This window comes from Pseudophryne corroboree, chromosome 4, assembly GCF_028390025.1.
Source record: "Pseudophryne corroboree isolate aPseCor3 chromosome 4, aPseCor3.hap2, whole genome shotgun sequence".
Classification (NCBI taxonomy): Eukaryota; Metazoa; Chordata; class Amphibia; order Anura; family Myobatrachidae; genus Pseudophryne; species Pseudophryne corroboree.
Genome location: NC_086447.1, coordinates 642,170,937 through 642,190,070, shown reverse-complemented (window position 1 = coordinate 642,190,070; position 19,134 = coordinate 642,170,937). Strand labels below are relative to the sequence as shown.

Here is a 19,134-nt window from a genome sequence, read left to right as displayed (position 1 = left end):
GTAAAATACTGTATGTATGCAACATTTATTGTGGTCAATTCAATTAGAGGTGATACCTGCTATGTGCTGTGATGTGCTGCTATAACAGCATTGGAATGTTTGCACTCTTAGTCACAAAGCTTTTGTCCCCAATTAGCAAAATTTTTGTAGTTTGTTTTCATATAATTAGTGCATTATAATTAATTCTAATACAAGCCTCTGCATTAAACAATTGTTAGAATGTTGGTTCTTTTCTTATACTGTACATACAGTATTATAGTTATTATTTTCATGATACACTACTATAACTACAGCATACCTCCCAACTTTCTATTTTCGGGGTCAGGATGCCGACAAAGGGATGTGGCCTCGAGTGGAGAGGGTGTGGCCTCATCTGAGTGGGTGTGACCTTATGACACTGACCCGTGGTGCAGCATTTTGGGGGGGTGTCCAGCGCTCCAGGAGCAGCTGGGCAGCCCCCCGCTCACCTCCCAGCAGTGAATACATGCTGTGTGCATTGTGATCAAAGTCTCCCCAGCTGCCCCCCCCTGCCCGCAGGACACTGCTGCCCATGGGAGGGACAGCAGGACAGTGTCCGAATAGCGGGACTGTCCTGCTGGATTTGGGAGAGTTGGGAGGTATGCTACAGTACTACAGCTACCACCACAGTAACTACTGCTACTGCTACTATAACTACTACTACAACTACTACAATAACTACCACTGCTACTAAAATGGCTACTACTTTAACTACTATTCTACTACTACTACTACTACTACTATAACTAATAATACCCGTAAAACCAGTGGCGTGCGGTGAGGTCAGTGGCTGGTGAGGCATGCCCGCTACCAGCACTATAGCTGGCGCCAGAACCCGCTACTGTACTGCCACCCACGCCAGCTGCCAATGCCTGCTAAAGTCACCACCAGCTACAGCCCCCACCGCTAATTCCCAATCCGATGCTGCCGCCAATGCCCGTTAAGTCTGGGCAGCAGAGATGCCCGGGGTTAAGGACAGCAGCGGAGAGACTGCCTGGAAGCGGGATTACAGCTGCAGGCCCCTTATACACCGGCACAGATACAGTAATCACCCCCCTCCCCTTACACCCCGGCACAGAGGCAGTAATCACTCGTCCCTCCCCCTACACCCGGCACAGATGCAGTAATCAATCACCCCCATCTCCCCTCCCCTTACTCCCCGGCACAGATGCAGTAATCACCCTCCCCTTACTCCCCGGTACACACGCAGTAATTCCCCCCCCCCGCCGCTTATACCCTGGCACACACACAATATACACCCCCCCCTCTTTATACCCTGGCACACATACAGTATCCACCCACCTCCTCTTACACCTGGCATACATGCAGTAATTACCCCTCCCCTCCCCCTATACCCTGGCACACACGTAGCGACTACCAACCACCCTTCCTTTTCTTATACCCCAGCACATAGCCACATATCCCCTTATACCCCAGCACATAGCCACATATCCACTTATACCCCAGCACATAGCCACTTATACCCCAGCACATAGCCACATATCCCCTTATACCCCAGCACATAGCCACATATCCACTTATACCCCAGCACATAGCCACATATCCACTTTTACCCCAGCACATAGCCACATATCCACTTTTACCCCAGCACATAGCCACATATTCACTTATACCCCAGCACATAGCCACTTATACCCCAGCACATAGCCACATATCCACTTTTACCCCAGCACATAGCCACATATCCACTTTTACCCCAGCACATAGCCACATATCCACTTTTACCCCAGCACATAGCCACATATCAGGTAATATCTCCCCCCCCCCCTCCCCCTCCTCCTTCTTCTCAGTGGCACATCTCCATGCTGAGCACGGCTGTGTACAAACCATGGGTTGCCCGGAGCTCTGAAACACAGAGCGCAGGGCAGCCCATGGTCAATACACACCAGCGTTCAGCGCACGGACACCGGGAGATGAGATCAGCTGGCTCTTTGGCCGCGCTGCTAGTACAGCGGCGGGGCAGAGCGGCCGATGGTAGTGGACTCGGGAGTACAGTATGTCTGGCTGCGGCGCCTCCCGTAATTGTGTTACCGGTGCTTACCTGTAATGAACAACCCACGCGGCAGTGAGAGCGGGTACCCCCGGCTGTGAGAGTGGCAACCCCCGGCTGTGATAGGTGAGCGGGAGCAGCGGCGGCCTCAAGGAGTCCCTGTGGTGAAGGTGGGTTGGACCAGGGAGAGCTCTGAACCTGGTGCCCAATCACATCTTCCTCAGTGACAGGGACGGCCTTTCACATGGCCTGCAAGCACGCCCCTGTCACTGAGGCACTCATACTAGTGCCGCTTACAGCGCTTTTTTTAAATGGGCTTTTTACTGCCCATTGTTTGGCGCCGCCCCCGTTTCTGACACTTTATCATTGGCTTCAGGAGGCACCACTCTTGGTGCCTCCAAAACTAATTTAAACTTGCTTTAACACTGTAAAAATGATTACAGTAATATAAAGCATATACTTATGACACTTTGTGTCATAAGTATCATCTTTGTATTACTGTAATCATTAATGACAGGGGAGGCACTGCCTCCCCTGCCTCCCCTGACTGCACGTCCCTGCGTAAAACTACTATTATTATTATTATTATTATTATTATTATTGTTACTACTACTACTGCTGCCGCTGCTGCTACTGCTACAACAACTACTACTAAATCTATAACTACCACAATAACTACTGCTGCTACTCCTACTACTGCTATAACTACTACAACTACTACAGCAACTACCACAATAACTACTGCTGCTACTCCTACTACTGCTATAACTACTACAACTACTACAGCAACTACCACAATAACTACTGCTGCTACTCCTACTACTGCTATAACTACTACAACTACTACAGCAACTACCACAATAACTACTGCTGCTACTCGTACTACTGCTATAACTACTTCCACAACTACTACTACTGCTGCTGCTATTACTACTGCTGCTGCTGCTGCTGGTACAACTACTATAACTACAACTACCACAGTGTCTACTGCTACTGCTGCTATGACTACTACTACTGCTACTATAACTACTACCACAATAACTACTACTGCTACTACCATTGCTACTACTATAATTACTTCTCTACTACTACTATAACTAATACTACTGCTGCTACTGTTACTAATACTATAACGACTACGACAACTACTAAAAGAACTACTATCACTACTACTACTACTACTAATACTGCTGCTACTACTACTACTACTATATCTACTACTACTGCTACCATAACTAATACTACTCCTATAACTACTACTACTACTACTACTACTGCTGCTGTTACTGCTGCTACCACAGCTACTACTACTATAACAACTACTAAAATAACTACTATTACTACTTCTACTACTACTACTACTACTACTACTGCTGCTACTACTACTACTACTACTACTACTACCACCACCAAAATAACTACTGCTGCTACTACTACTACTACTACTACTATAATTACTACTACAACTACTACAATAACTACTACTGCCACTACTATAACTACTATTACTATAACTATTGCTACTACTATAACTGCTGCTACTACTGCTAATTATTATTATTATTATTATTATTAGTGGTGGTGGTGGTAGTAGTAGTAGTAGTAGTATTTATTTAATCTTTTTATTTTGTTTGTGGACTATGTAGGGGCAATTACCCTTTCATTTGGAACCATAATGTGTAGAAATTGTATTTTGAAAAGTAAGAAACATTGATTGTGCTCAAAATATTATTCTAGCTAAAATCATTATTGTTTATGTTATGTTATTTTACACAGCATCATCTTGTGATCAGGAGCATCAATCGGCATTAGAAGAAGCCAGGCAACCGAAAAATGACAATGTTTTCATTCCAGAGTGTGCATATGGAGGTTTATACAAGCCTGTACAATGTCACCCATCCACAGGATACTGCTGGTGTGTTCTTGTGGACACTGGGCGACCCATTCCGGGCACATCCACAAGGTAAGAATGCATGATAGTTTTTCAAGTGAGGAAAGATAGTATATTAGTTGCATATTAAATACACTGCTCAAAAAAATAAAGGGAACACTAAAATAACACATCCTAGATCTGAATGAATGAAATATTCTTATTAAATACTTTGTTCATTACATAGTTGAATGTTCTGACAACAAAATCACACAAAAATTATCAATGGAAATCAAATTTATTAACCCATGGAGGTCTGGATTTGTAGTCACACTCAAAATTAAAGTGTAAAAACACACTACAGGCTGATCCAACTTTGATGTAATGTCCTTAAAACAAGTCAAAATGAGGCTCAGTAGTGTGTGTGGCCTCCACGTGCCTGTATGACCTCCCTACAACACCTGGGCATGCTCCTGATGACCTGGACTAAAGCATCCGCCAACTCCTGGACAGTCTGTGGTGCAACGTGGTGGATGGAGCAAGACATGATGTCCCAGATGTGCTCAATTGGATTCAGGTCTGGGGAACAGGCGGGCCAGTCCATAGCATCAATGCCTTTGTCTTGCAGGAACTGCTGACACACTCCAGCCACATGAGGTCTAGCATTGTCTTGCATTAGGAGGAACCCAGGGCCAACCGCACCAGCATATGGTCTCACAAGGGGTCTGAGGATCTCATCTCGGTACCTATTGGCAGTCAGGCTACCTCAGGCGAGCACATAGAGGGCTGTGCGGCCCACCAAAGAAATGCCACCCCACACCATTACTGACCCACTGCCAAACCGGTCATGCTGGAGGATGTTGCAGGCAGCAGAACGTTCTCCTTGGTGTCTCCAGACTCTATCACGTCTGTCACATGTGCTCAGTGAGAACCTGCTTTCATCTGTGAAGAGCACAGGGCGCCAGTGGCGAATTTGCCAATCTTGGTGTTCTCTGGCAAATGCCAAACGTCCTGCATGGTGTTGGGCTGTAAGCACAACCCCCACCTGTGGACGTTGGGCCCTCATACCACCCTCATGGAGTCTGTTTCTGATCGTTTGAGTAGACCCATGCACATTTGTGGCTTGCTGGAGGTCATTTTGCAGGGCTCTGGCAGTGCTCCTCCTGTTCCTCCTTGCTCAAAGGCAGTGGTAGCGGTCCTGCAGCTGGGTTGTTGCCCTCCTACGGCCTCCTCCATGTCTCCTGATGTACTGGCCTGTCTCCTGGTAGCGCCTCCATGCTCTGGACACTACGCTGACAGACACAGCAAACCTTCTTGCCACAGCTCGCATTGATGTGTCATCCTGGATGAGCTGCACTACCTGAGCCACTTGTGTGGGTTGTAGGGAGGTCATACAGGCACGTGGAGGCCACACACACTACTGAGCCTCATTTTGACTTGTTTTAAGGACATTACATTAAAGTTGGATCAGCCTGTAGTGTGTTTTTGCACTTTCATTTTGAGTGTGACTCCAAATCCAGACCTCCATGGGTTAATAAATTTGATTTCCATTGATCATTTTTGTGTGATTTTGTTGTCAGCACATTCAACTATGCAAAGAACACAGTATTTAATAAGAATATTTCATTCATTCAGATCTAGGATGTGTTATTTTAGTGTTCCCTTTATTTTTTTGAGCAGTGTACATTATTATTATTATTATTATTATTATTATTATGGTAGATAAATACATTAACAGAATGCTGTATAAAGAGAGACAGAGTCATGACACAGATCCCTCCTTCCTGCCCTTCCTCTCTTCCTAGGCACTGGTTCACAGATGATTACTATTATTAACTATTTAATTTTGTTGTTCAATTATATAACTATTTGATTTTTGACCCTGTACTTTTGGTTTGATCTCGTTTGTACTGTGTTGACTTAAGGACCCGACTCATTTAACTTTAAGTGATTTCTTTTAGAAAGATTGCAACAATATGATTTGTACAGTACTAATAGTTTTTAATCTGTAGTTTTAAACTGACATTATTGTGTCCACTATGGGGGTCATTCCGAGTTGATCGTAGCTGTGCTAAATTTAGATCATGTTCCCAGACATGCAGGAAGATGCCCAGCACAGGGCTAGCCCACACCGCATGTCTGTCGCCCCCCCCCCCCCCCCGCGCACAAGTACAAAAGCATCACACAGCGGCGATGCTTTTGTACTTGTTGAGTAACTCCCGGCAGGCGCAGCTCCTGTGGCTGGCCGGGAGATGCTCGTCGCTGCCCCTGGTCGCAGCGGCTGCGTGTGACATCACGCAGCCGCTGCGTCCCGCCCCCCGCATGGTCCGGCCACGCCTGCGTTGGCCGGACCGCACCCACAAAATAGCGGCCGAACGCCGCCGTGCCACCCCCTCCCCCCCAGCGACCACCTCTGCCTGTCAATCAGGCAGAGGCGATCGCAAGGGAACAACGGCCAGCGGCCGTCCGTCATGCGCCGGTGCACTGCGGCACAGGCGCATGCGCAGTTTCCGACCCGATCTCTGCGCTGCGATAAATTGCAGCGAGCGATCGGGTCGGAATGGCCCCCTATGTTTCTACTCGAGATTTGTACAGCTCTTTATTTATCTCTATCTCCCTAATAGAAAATAATAATTTACATACAAAATAAATATATAAACTGATGCTTTGTAAAAACAAATTATTTATCATTTCTTATTGGCACTAGGTTTCAATAGGTTTACGTTTAAATATTATGTTTTAATTAAATGTCTTTTATGATACAGTCACAGTGAGCTTATTTTGAAAGCATCACACATACAGTATGATATAGTATATATTAAGTGAAGTCTGTGAATATTGTCCAGGAAGCTAGTAGCCATAAGAGGCTTGTGGTCTATCGGTTGGACTGTCTGGAATTAAATATGTGTTTTATAGGAATAACAGAACCTACATCATTGTTATGAAGCACTTTATTATTGACCATTTTCATGTAAATGTAGTCATTTTCATTTCTCTTTACCTAAGCAGTTCATAAGGTTTTATACAATCGCATCTTCTATTTGTTAAATTGTTCAAAATAAATTATGTAAAATAATGATATATTTTAGTACATAAGTTTGCTACAATTAATACGTACTCGAAAATAAATGTTCCCTCTTAATGAGCTAAACAAACATACAACATCTGTTGTATTAACATTTATAGTTAAGCAAGGTAATTCAACCATTCCACCAAGTTCATGGCAATCAAGGCTCTGAGGCCTTTGTTCCATTGAAAAGATTTTACCATTCCCAATTATTCAGTATGGCAGTTCCCTCTGTTATCTATACATGCAAACATATAGAAAGTCTGCATTTACAAAACAACCTGACTTGCTGAATGTGATGAGCATATAATTTGCTGGCCAAGCCACCCCTCCCCCCTACCAATCCATGGCATAAAATGGCAACGTGTGCTGCAGTGGGTGCTAAAGTGAATCCATTGAGGGAGCAATGGGAAAGGCAATAGGAAAAGCAAACTTGAATCAACATGTAAGCAAAGCATCATAGAGTACTCTAGAGCCATGCCTAACAATCCATCGTACATCTAGAATTGTTATCCCTGCTGAAGGGTGAGTGTGTGTTTCATCTGCATTATTTGTGGAATTGTTGGCTTGTAAATTACTGTTATTTCAGAAACCTAGACTGTATTATTTTTCAAGTAAAGCTGCAACCGATTTGTATACTGATATTGTTGCCAAGAAATAGAAGTTGTTTCAAAATCTGTTTATTCTCATGCTAATATCATAACCAATGTGGTCAAGTTACTATATCCAGAGTCAATACATGGTTTTCACTGTGCAATTGGCGATCCTTCAGTATCTGAAAAATATCAACCCAAAGGTCATTAACTATCAGCAACATCATAATCATCATCGCTATCAACCCCATCCTCATCACAATTTACTTGCACACATTGAAGTAAAGAAAAATTGTAGCATTACCACATCACCTTACATTTGCTCAGTTTGGATGAGAAATCACATACAGTACAGCATAGAAATCCCTGGCTTGCATAAATCGCATTGGTTGTCCTCCAATCAACTAAGGACTGGAAATATGATCTCTGACAATATCTCAAATATCATTGCTGCTTTGTGGTCATAGCAAATAGCACACATCCACTGTTTTGCTTGTGTGCTTAACTTGATAGGGCAGGGAGACTTGTGCTCTTATGAATAAATTGAAAACATATTAGCAATACCATGGAAGTTATGCGCTCATTTTAACACATCATATTGTGTAAGAAATGCTCTTACCTAATTCCATAGTAGTAACAATATGTGATCTTTAAACTAAAATACATTCTACAGTATGTTTGAGAGACTGCTGAGAACTGAAAGCTATCATTGTATATAGGGCCTAATTCAAGGTTGATTGCAAAACAACATTTTCCTCTAATGGGAAAAACCATGGCCCTCATTCCGAGTTGATCGGTCGCAAGGCGAATTTAGCAGAGTTACACACGCTAAGCCGCCGCCTACTGGGAGTGAATCTTAGCTTCTTAAAATTGCGACCGATGTATTCGCAATATTGCGATTACTAACTACTTAGCAGTTTCAGAGTAGCTCCAGACTTACTCTGCCTGTGCGATCAGTTCAGTGCTTGTCGTTCCTGGTTGACGTCACAAACACACCCAGCGTTCGCCCAGGCACTCCCACCGTTTCCCCGGCCACTCCTGCGTTTTTTCCGGAAACGGTAGCGTTTTCAGCCACACGCCCCTGAAACGCCGTGTTTCCGCCCAGTAACACCCATTTCCTGTCAATCACATTACGATCGCCGGAGCGAAGAAAAAGCCGTGAGTAAAAATACTTTCTTCATAGTAAAGTTACTTGGCGCAGTCGCAGTGCGAACATTGCGCATGCGTACTAAGCGGATTTTCACTGCGATGCGATGAAAAAGAACGAGCGAACAACTCGGAATGAGGGCCCATGTGCATTGCAGGTGGAGCAGATATAACATGTGCAGAGAGAGTTAGATTTGGGTGGGAAGTGTTGAAACTGAAATCTAAATTGCAGTGTAAAAATAAAGCAGCCAGTATTTACCCTGCACAGAAACAATATAACCCACCCAAATCTAACTCTCTCTGCATATGTTATATCTGCTCCACCTGCAGTGCATCATGGTTTTGCCCATTAGAGAAAAATGTTGTTTTGTAATCAACCTTGAAGTAGACCCATAATGTTATATCCCAAATGTCTGGCGATTCTCTTTTTTACCTAAGGCAACTACTGGAGGAAACAACGGTAAGATCCTTGCTATGCCCGATTTTACTTGCGATTTCCCTTGAACTCCCCGGAGCCCAGATAGCACAGATTTTGACTAACTGTTCTTGAGATCTGGACTATGTGTGCTTACGATTTTGGCTTATCTGAGATTTTGGCTTATGTGAGATGTCATTGACATGTGAGATGAACTAGATAGTACACCGATCTAGCAAGGTTTGACTTACCTGCACAGTCTATCTTTTCTTGCGATGCCGACCTGGCGGGACCGCGCATCGGGATCGAATCGGTATCGCAAGGTGACTTTCACCTTGCGATCTGCACTAACTCTTCTTCCGATTCTGACTATATAGTCAGAATCGGAAGAAAAAATCTCACCGTGTGTACACACTCTTAGATGAAGTACCAAAGTTTGTTAGCATAGATTATTGTGTTTTAGCAGCATTAGTCCTATTTTTTTTCCTGTTAGCTCAATTACTAGCTCTATGAGCTGAATTGCAATGGTGATTATTACAGTAATAAGCATATGCTCTCTCCAACTTATGTCCACAAATGTGCACATCTTCATACAGCACGTGTGCTAGGGGCTAATAGGCAGCCAATGAGGATGCTTTTCTGATATGTATTGATATTGAGAGGCAAGAAGTAATAATTTATGAGGCTAGAACACAGATGTTTTAGAGTGTTAGGATACTTGATAGCTATGGCACAGGGTTTGCTGCTCAGACTGCTCATACCTGTTAGTGCCGGGAGGCGCGTGTCCTGACCGTTGCCGTGGAGTCAGGACGCCGCACCTCCCGTTGACCTCCCGCCTGGTGCCTAGCAACAGGCGGACACCTGGCGCAAGGTTTTCTGGTCCCCGCCCGGCGCCTAGCAACAGGCAGATGCTGGGCGCAAAGTCTCCTGGTCCCCGCCCGGCGCCTATCAACAGGCAGATGCCGGGCGCTGTGAGCCGCCGGATCCCTAGCAACGGGGACGCCGTAGTCAGATGGCGTTCCCAGTTGCTGGGTAACTAAGTACCCAGCTGTGTACAAGGACGTGCAGCAGGACAGCCGCACGATATTTGCAATTAAGGAGTTTTTTTTGTGATTGGTGCAGCACCATTTATATTCTCTTCTTGGTCACTTCAAAGACGCTGGTGATAGTTCTTACTTCTGTGTGAACCTGTCAGCTCATTGGAAATCCTGCCTGTGTTGTGCTGTGACCCGGGGACTTTGACTGATCAATTCTTGACCAGATCTTGCCAGCAGGTGTTCAGGTTTTCGTGGAGTATCCACGCTAACAGTTCTTTATTTATATTTATATCTTTAACATCCCTAAGCATTGTTGCTCTTACTGTTTATTTGCTTATAACATCTAAGACCATTGTTGTTCTCAGTATCACTCGTGCATTAGTGTTGCAGGGTTAGTTAGGTTCCCCCTTACTCATTCGCAGTCTTGGGTGGTGCCTTGTCACTTAATAAGCATCAGAGTTTTGGTGTACCTAATTTGCCATTTCAAATGCTGCTGCCGTGGGCACCATCCGACCACTAAGAGGGGTAACGGTGTCAGGGATAGAGCACGAGTGCTGCAGACATCAATTCTAGCTGCAGCCTTACCTGTGAGTACTGGAACTTCCCAGTTGTCGCATACTCCCCTGAGTTCCAGGTACTCATCCATAACAATACCAGTTAGGAACTGACAATTATTTAATCGCAACCTTGGCAGAACCATGCTAAAAGTGGACAAGGGGTCAACTGTTTGCAGCATCTGAAAGGGATTCAATTCTTGTACTGTTTCAAGAAACCTTTAAATGAACTCTTCAGTTCTTTATACAACAATTAAAAACCATGTGTCTGAGAGAATATATATATCAGCTTTACTAACCAAAATTATACACTTCAGCAAACTCACAAGAGACCGATAAAGTCTGTTAACAGAAAAGCAAACAAATCTATTTTATAGGAATGATGTAGAATTATTATTATTATTTTTTGAATGAAACAATAAGCCATCCACATTTACATTATGATCAGAAGGTTTTGGTGGCAGAATACCTGAATTGCCCACTATTACCTCCTACTGATTATAATCCACTGGAGTAATGCCAGAAGCTTGACCTATAGCTAAAAGTTGCTATGTTTACCATAGAAGTTCTCTCCTGCTCATTTTCTGAATGTGTAGTTAGTGCACTGGTAAAGCTGTAACAGAAATAAACAATTGGTTCCATAAAATTGGAATGATATCAATCATCTAAATAGATCATCAATGGAAAATCCATAAATTCACCCATCTTAAAATGAATAAGTACAATTAGTTTGCTATATAGAAAATTGACTGTCCCATTATAGGTGTAATATTACACTAATTTAGAGCAAATACATATTCTGCAACATTATGTTAAAGTTCATGGTTTAATATCATATAGGCCTGAAACAAGCTCCGCCACCATGTGGAGGTACTAATCATAAGACATGTCTAATGCAGAGGGAAGTAGATGGGCTAATCATAACGTATTTTTAATGCAGAGTGTAGTAGAGGTGCTAATCATATTACATTTGTAATATAAAGGAAGGTACATGAAGTCATAATGTGCAAATGCTCTGGGACATTTAATTAGAATGAAAATCTAAGTTTATAATTTGAATCTTTATAGTGTACCTGTTGTTTTGGGCTGTACATTATTAGTCCATCATCTCTAGTGGAAGTAGTTTCATAACTATTCTATTCACCTAAGGGGGCTTCTTCTTATCTGGAACCTGGGGTCTGCTCTATGCAGCCAGTTTTTCTGGAATCTTCCATTTTCTCATAGTACCGGACTAAGATTGGAGGCAGGGTTGTTGTGTACAGGAGGACCAATTACATTTATGTGAGTATTTCTTCTGCTCACACAGGAGTTGTGACCTAATTGATTGAGGTGTGGCCACACCCCCTTTGACAAAAATAAAAAAGTTTTGGAGTACAGGGGGTGAGCCGTGAGCTCTCCAGGGTGGAAGGATTTCAGTGTGATCGCTCACCCCTCACGAGCAGAGGAGATTGCTGCATCCCCTGCCGGGCCCTTCCAACAAGCCCGGGCCTGGGTACTTATTACCCTTTCCCCTTTGCAGCCCTTTAGTGGTGGGAAAGCGGCTACATTAGGAAAATTTTTCCAACTGTAGGCGATAAATACTTTCAAATTGCATTTGGTGAGTTCTGCATTTTTTCGCATTTCGTTAGAAATGTCACTATCTTCACACATAGGGCTAATTAAGATTTGTACGCAAACCCGATGATTTTCATGCAAATACGATGTTTGGGGGTTTGCACAGGCACAAGACCCGCTCTGCAATATCATATGCAGCCCACTGTCAGCCGCAGCATGACTGACATGCTGCGGTATTATGGGGGCAGAGCGGGGTCAGCACCATTCTTCAAAACGGGGTCATGTTGTTTCCGTTTTAAAGGCGTGATGGGTCCAGGGTCTGCATCATCGTCGGGTGTTCGGATCCTATGGCTTGCATGCGTAAGCTTCAGCTTACGCAGGCTGGCTGGTGCCTGAAACTATCACGAATCTCAACCATCCTGGTCTAAGGCTGCATCATCAGATGCAGCACTTGGATCTCGCAAATGCTAACAGGACGCGTCTATCTCCTTCTGACGCCTCATGTTGCATTTGGAATGTTAATGACATGGATTTGCACAGACACTTTCTAGCGGCTGTGCAATGCCTTCCAAATATGATTAAGTACCATCACTCTGATTTGGCTTCTATTAAAATGTTACTTGTTGTGAGTATTAAAGCTTTCTATGTAAATTTCAAAAATGGAAGTGTTACTGAATGATTCATTCTAATGTTGCACTGTTCATTTCTACATTTACCACTAGAAAATATATGATCTAAAGTTCTATAATTAGAGAAAAAAATCCCACTTAAATAAAGTGGTCCTGTGATGTTCGCTGCGTACATTTCCACCTAGCTAAACATTGCTGATTTGACTGCACACTTCTATGGGGTGTGAGGAAGAACCAGCAATGGTGCTAGTTGCGATGCTCCATTAAGTTAACGTAATGAATGTAGTCAGGTGCTGTAGAACTGAGAAGCACTTACAGAAGAACACCCCCTATCCAAAGTATTTTGGTTTTATTCTTTAATAAATGTTTTTGTTTATATTTCACAATTCAATATTTTGTTTGCTTATTTTTTGTTTGAGCCAGTGATTAAAGTATATACACGTGTATATTGTAGATAAGCCCATAAAAACTAACTTGCATTAAAAACCCCAACAACAGAAAACATAAAAAAATTATAAGAACTACTATTTTTATATAAAAATGATTAATGCATGGATTACTTGAAAACCATGCATTTCCTGTTTATCTGAAATGGGACATTCAATTTTCAATGAATGAGACAGATCCTTTTTCATTATTTTTATGGCATTCGGAGACAGTTACTGGTCGAATTATGTGTCAAAATCTAAAACGTCATAAGAAGCCAACTGTTTACTCTGGAATGTGTGATTTAATTTATGGTAATTTATTCACAAATAATAGAAAAACAATGTCTGTTGGCCTAAACCTAAATCCAAATGTAGTATTTAGAAAGTGTGGATATATGAAGTACGGTACATCTATAAAGAAAGCATACAAGTAACATTGTTAAAAGTATTTTTTTCTCTTTTATTGACTATTTAAGGTTTACAAATTTTGAAATTACACATTTTAATACTTTCTCGAAAAAATTTCTGAAAGTGTCATTGGAAACATCATTAATTGAAATGGGAGGTCATGGGTATGAAGTCTTTCATACTATAGTATAATAATGCCAATAGTATTTCATGGATGTGCTGTTCTGTGTTTGTCTTCCTTCCTGACTAATTACAAATACATATATATTTTTTTAAATAAATCACCCCATAATGTTCTTTACTAATAAAATTCCAGGTACTTTTTTATTGTAATGTACTGTATTATCCTTCCTGCACACTTTTCTAGTAAAGAACTGCTAACAACTGTATGATATTGCTGTCTGTCTATTCAGTTGATGACTCTCTGTGTACTGTCTGGGCCTTGTTATGATATATTTGTAAGGTCTTGTACATACTGTGGCGACATGTCGGGGGACTCACTGTCACGCTGACAGAGCGGCCGATCCAGATAAACATATATACTTATAGATTGGCCACTTCATGTGTCATCCTGAATTTAGCCGCATAGATTTGCTTTCTGCAACGGGTGGTCTTCAGTATGCCGACTGACGGGATCCCGGTGCACAGTATACCGGCGCCGGAATCCCGACAGCCGGCATACCGACACTTATTCTCCCTCATGGGGGTCCACGACCCCCCTGGAGGGAGAATAAAATAGCGTGGCCGTAGCGTGCCCGTAGCGTGGCGAGCGCAGTGAGCCCGCAAGGGGCTCATTTGCGCTCACCACACTGTCGGTAAGTTTGCGGTCAGGCTCCCGGCGCCAGAAAGCTGGTCGCCGGGAGCCCGACCGCTGGCATTCCATACTGAACCCTTCTGCAACAAATGTATGTTGGCAGGTCCAGAGAGGCCCACACTGCACACCCTGCACCCATTTTTTCAATTCATACCTCTTCAGAGTTCTGCGGCAGTGGCAATGATCGTGACTCTGAGCACTAGGTGGTGCGCAGGTCTCTGTAAAAATGTTGCCCATTTTCCTGGCTTTTTGCGCATGTGCAGTAGGGATCATCATAGAAACATAGAATTTGACGCCAGATAAGAACCACTTGGCCCATGTAGTCTGCCCCTTTTTTTACCATATTTTTATCTCAAATCTTATTTCATTCTTATTTCTTTCTAAGGATATCCTTATGTCATCCCATGCATGTTTGAATTGCTCTACTGTCTTAGCCTCTACCATCTCTGATGGGAGGCTATTCCATTACACTTGTCCAGAACCCTTTCTGTGACATACTTTTTCCTCAAATTTCTCCTGAACATACCTCCCTCCAGTTTCAGTGCATGTCCTTGTGTTCCAATACTTCTCTTCATTTGAAGAATATTTCCCTCCTGGACTTTGTTGAAACCATTGATATACTTGAAAAATTTTATCATGTCCCCCCCCCCCCCCCGTTTTCCCTTCCCTGCTCCAAACTATACATAATGAGAATTTTTCAGTCTTTCTGGGTATGTTTTGTGATATAGGCCATGCACCATTTTAGTTGCCCTTCTTTGTACATTATCTAATGTATTAATATCCTTCTGAAGATATGGCCTCCAGAATTGAACACAGTATTCTAGATGAGGCCGTACCAATGACCTATACCGTGACATTCTTACTGCTTTCTTTCTGCTGCTGATTCCTCTCCCTATGCAACCAAGCATCTAACTAGCCTTCCTCATTGCTTTGTTACATTGTTTACCTGCCTTTAAATCACCTGAAATAGTGGCTCCTAGATCCCTTTCCTCCTCAGTAGTTTCCAGTATAGTGCCATTAATACTATATTTAGCATTTGGATTTTTGAGACCCAAGTGCATGATTTTGCATTTGTTGGCATTAAACTGTAATTGCTATGCTCTTGACCATTTCTCTAGTCTACCTAGGTCCTCAATCATTTGTTTTACCCCTCCTGGTGTGTGTACTCTGTTACACGCCTTTGTGTCATCTGCAAAAAGCACTGGTCCAAGTACAGATCTCTGGGGTACTCCACTGCCAATATTTCCCGCCTGTGAAAGCAGTCCATTTAATACAGCTCTCAGTTTTCTAACGCAGCCAAGATGTTATCCATTCAACCATCTTAGTACCCATTTCGAGGCTTTTGAGTTTATTTAGCAGTCTGCAATGTGGGCCCATGTCAAAAGCCTTACTATATCTATGGCTCCACCTTTATTTATTACTTTAGTCACACAGTCAAGAAAGTCAATAAGGTTTGTTTGACATGATCTCCCCCCAGTGAATCCATGCTGTTTGAGATCCTGTAAAATGCTGGATTTGAGATAATATACAACTTTTTCTTTTAAGAGTTTTCCAGCAATTTCCCTACTACTGATGTAAGGCTCACTGGTTGGTAGTTTCTTGCCTCTTCTTACATCCACTTTTGTGCAGTGGGACTACATTCTCTTTTCCAGTCAACTAGAATTACTCCTGTAGCTAGTGGCTGGCTGAATAATCCTGTTAATGGTTCTACTAGCACCACTTTAAGCCCTTTTAGCATCCTTGAATGTATCCCATCTGGCCCCATTGATTTATCCACTTTCAGCTTTGAGAGTTCTGTTATGACTTTCTCCTCTGTAAATTACTTGTTTTTTTCTGAATATCCCTGCAACTTAACTGTGGCCCTTCCCCTCTATTTCAGTGGTGAATACTGAGCATAAATATTATTAAGATGATCTGTTATTACATTGTTTCTCTCAACAAGGCTCCCAGTCTTTGTCTTTAGTTTTATTATTCTTTCTTTTGTTTTTCTCCTTTCGCTAATATACCTAAAAAAAGTTTTGCCTCCTTTAAGCACTGAGTGGGCCATTTTCTCCTCAGCTTGTGCCTTTGCACATCTGATTACCTTCTTAGTCTCTTTCTGTCTAACAAGATATATCGCTTTGTCTTCATTATTTTGTGTCTGCTTATATTTCCTAAAAGCCATTTTTTTTGCTTTCACAATACTTGCCAATTCTTTCGCAAACCACACTGGCTTCCTTTTCCTTGTGTTTTTCTAGCACTTTTGATACAAAGGTCTGTTGCCTTTAATATTGCAATTTTTAATATTTCCCACCTCTCCTGCACTCCTTACAAGTTCCTCCACTCTGCCAAAGGATCACTTACGCATTTTCCCATCCCTACAAAATCAGCCTTCCTAGATCTGGCACCTTTGTTTTTGAATGGGATGAGTCAGTCTCTGTCTTTATGCTGAACCATACTGCTTGATGATCACTGGATCCCAGCTTTTCATATACTTTTACGTCAGATACTTTGTCTCCATTTGTAAGTATTAAGTCTAATATTGCGTCTTTCTGAGTGGGCTCCCTCACCAATTGGTGGAAGGATGCTCCCTGCAAGGAATTCAAAATGCCCCTACTTCTACTGGAACTAGCAACAGAAACCTCCCCGTTTACATCAGGAAGATTAAAGTCTCCCATGATTATTACCTCTCTTTTTAATGCCATTTTAGTACCAACATCACAGGGAAAATGGCAATTTTCTTGGAGTCACTGCTGTTGCTTGCTAGAGAGGAGGGGTCCCTGACGGAGACTGCATATGTCCCCTTCCTCTCATAATACGGCCATGTGTCTAAATCTTTTTTGCTGACTTGCCTAGTTTCTCTTTTAAAATTCAACCTTCCATTCCCTTCCCAGCTCTTCTCCTCAGCCTTAATACACACAATGTGTTTGATTCCATTTTGTAGCCACACTTCTGTACAGTATTAGAGCCTAGAGACTTTAATCCCACCTTTATTGCTTTAATAAACTATTTATTTTGTTCTCCTAATAGCTATCATTATATGTGGTATAAAAGAGGACAGATTTACTGTACAGTGTGTTCCTCAGTTGCCCCATCTCACCCCTCGATCCCATTCTCTGCATCCTTCAAAATTCTACCTCTTTTGTTAATATTCAGCTTGGACACAACGTAACTACACTATTGACCTTTGCTGATGACCTTTTGTTGTATTTGGGAGATCTTCAACTTTACCTTCCATGTGTCATGTGGTTATTTGATGACCATGTCCACATCTGGGGATTCCTTATAAACCCTTACAATTCTGTAGCATATGCCTTGGTCCACATCAACATGTACATACTGGGGCTTAGCTTATTGATTTCAATGGGCTCAAAAAATAATTACATATTTAAACTTCCAACTTTCTAATAATGCAGCTGATTTGTTTAATTTGAACATCAGTCATGCCAAAAGGCACTTACAGAACGAAATATGAGTTTGGGACCATATGTTTCTTTCCTATTTGGGGAGGGCTAGTCTCTTAAATGTGATCTCCTTTCCTGGGTGGTTATATTTGCTACAATTCCTTCTGCTTCTTTTGACATATAAAGATATCCAACATATCACAGCTATGTTGCATGCATTCTTTTGGAAAGAGTGTAACCCTTGTATCAGCATGAGAAAATTGTATCAATCAAAATGGAGGCATTAATTTTCCAATATTGTAGGCTACAATCATTCTGCCTTGTTACGTCATCTGCGGTATTAGTTGCAGTATAATGAGGTCTCTACTCCCACCTTGTTAGAAAGACATCTCCTCCCTGGCATGGATATCACCTTCTTTCTACACAAACATGACCAAGCGCTTCCTGAAGACATTAGACACAACCCACTTCTCTGGACCACTACACGGGTGTGGCAGCTTTTCAGACATAAATTAGGTGTTAATGCACATAAATCTATTTGCCATTTTTGGTAATGCTGACTTTCATGGTGGCATGGCTTCCTATCCCTTCAACTTTTGGATGTTGAGTGGTGTCTCCTCCATCATGCATCTACTAAGTGTTAGGGAACGTATACCTCTGACATTTACAGAAGCCTCTGATCAATTTCCAGTTATAAAAGCCTATCTATTTGCTTTTTTTACAAGCCCAACATTACAAGAATTTGGCAATAAGGATGTTTTCTACTACATATTGGTCCAAGTCCTTAGACTGTTGTTGACCCCTCTTCCTCTTACTAAAGCCATTTCCACAAATTTTGCTTTTATAAAAGAGCAAATAGACCATTAAACAATTGAATAAGATATGCCAATATGGCTTCCCCATTTCACTGCTGTATCAGCTTATATAATTTTGGAAGTTTTTTTACAATAATTGTCAAGCGCTGTAATTTAGCTCATATGTGGAACTGTTTCTTAATATTTTTTATAACTCTTATTTGTTGCCTTCATCAGAGATTCACCATGGGCTTAATTTCCTTACCCATGTGTCCTAAATGTTTAGCAAATACAACCGACTTGTTTCATTATCTCTAGGAGTTTTTGGTTAGTGGTCAAGCGATAAGGCAAGACTGATCTGGTTATCTTTGTCACCTTTACTGCAGAGTGGGACATTATGGAACAACTGACCG

At 42.2% G+C, this 19,134-nt stretch overlaps 1 protein-coding gene across 2 annotated transcripts in view; it reads left to right on the top strand.

The window, feature by feature from the left end:
• The window catches only part of SMOC2 (SPARC related modular calcium binding 2), a 701,933-nt gene that overhangs the window by 422,817 nt on the left and 259,982 nt on the right, over positions 1 to 19,134 (top strand). For both annotated transcript variants that reach the window (XM_063917728.1, XM_063917727.1), the window contains exon 8: positions 3,806 to 3,992. In XM_063917728.1, the coding sequence (XP_063773798.1) occupies positions 3,806 to 3,992 (187 nt within the window). The remainder of the gene's footprint in view (positions 1 to 3,805; positions 3,993 to 19,134) is intronic.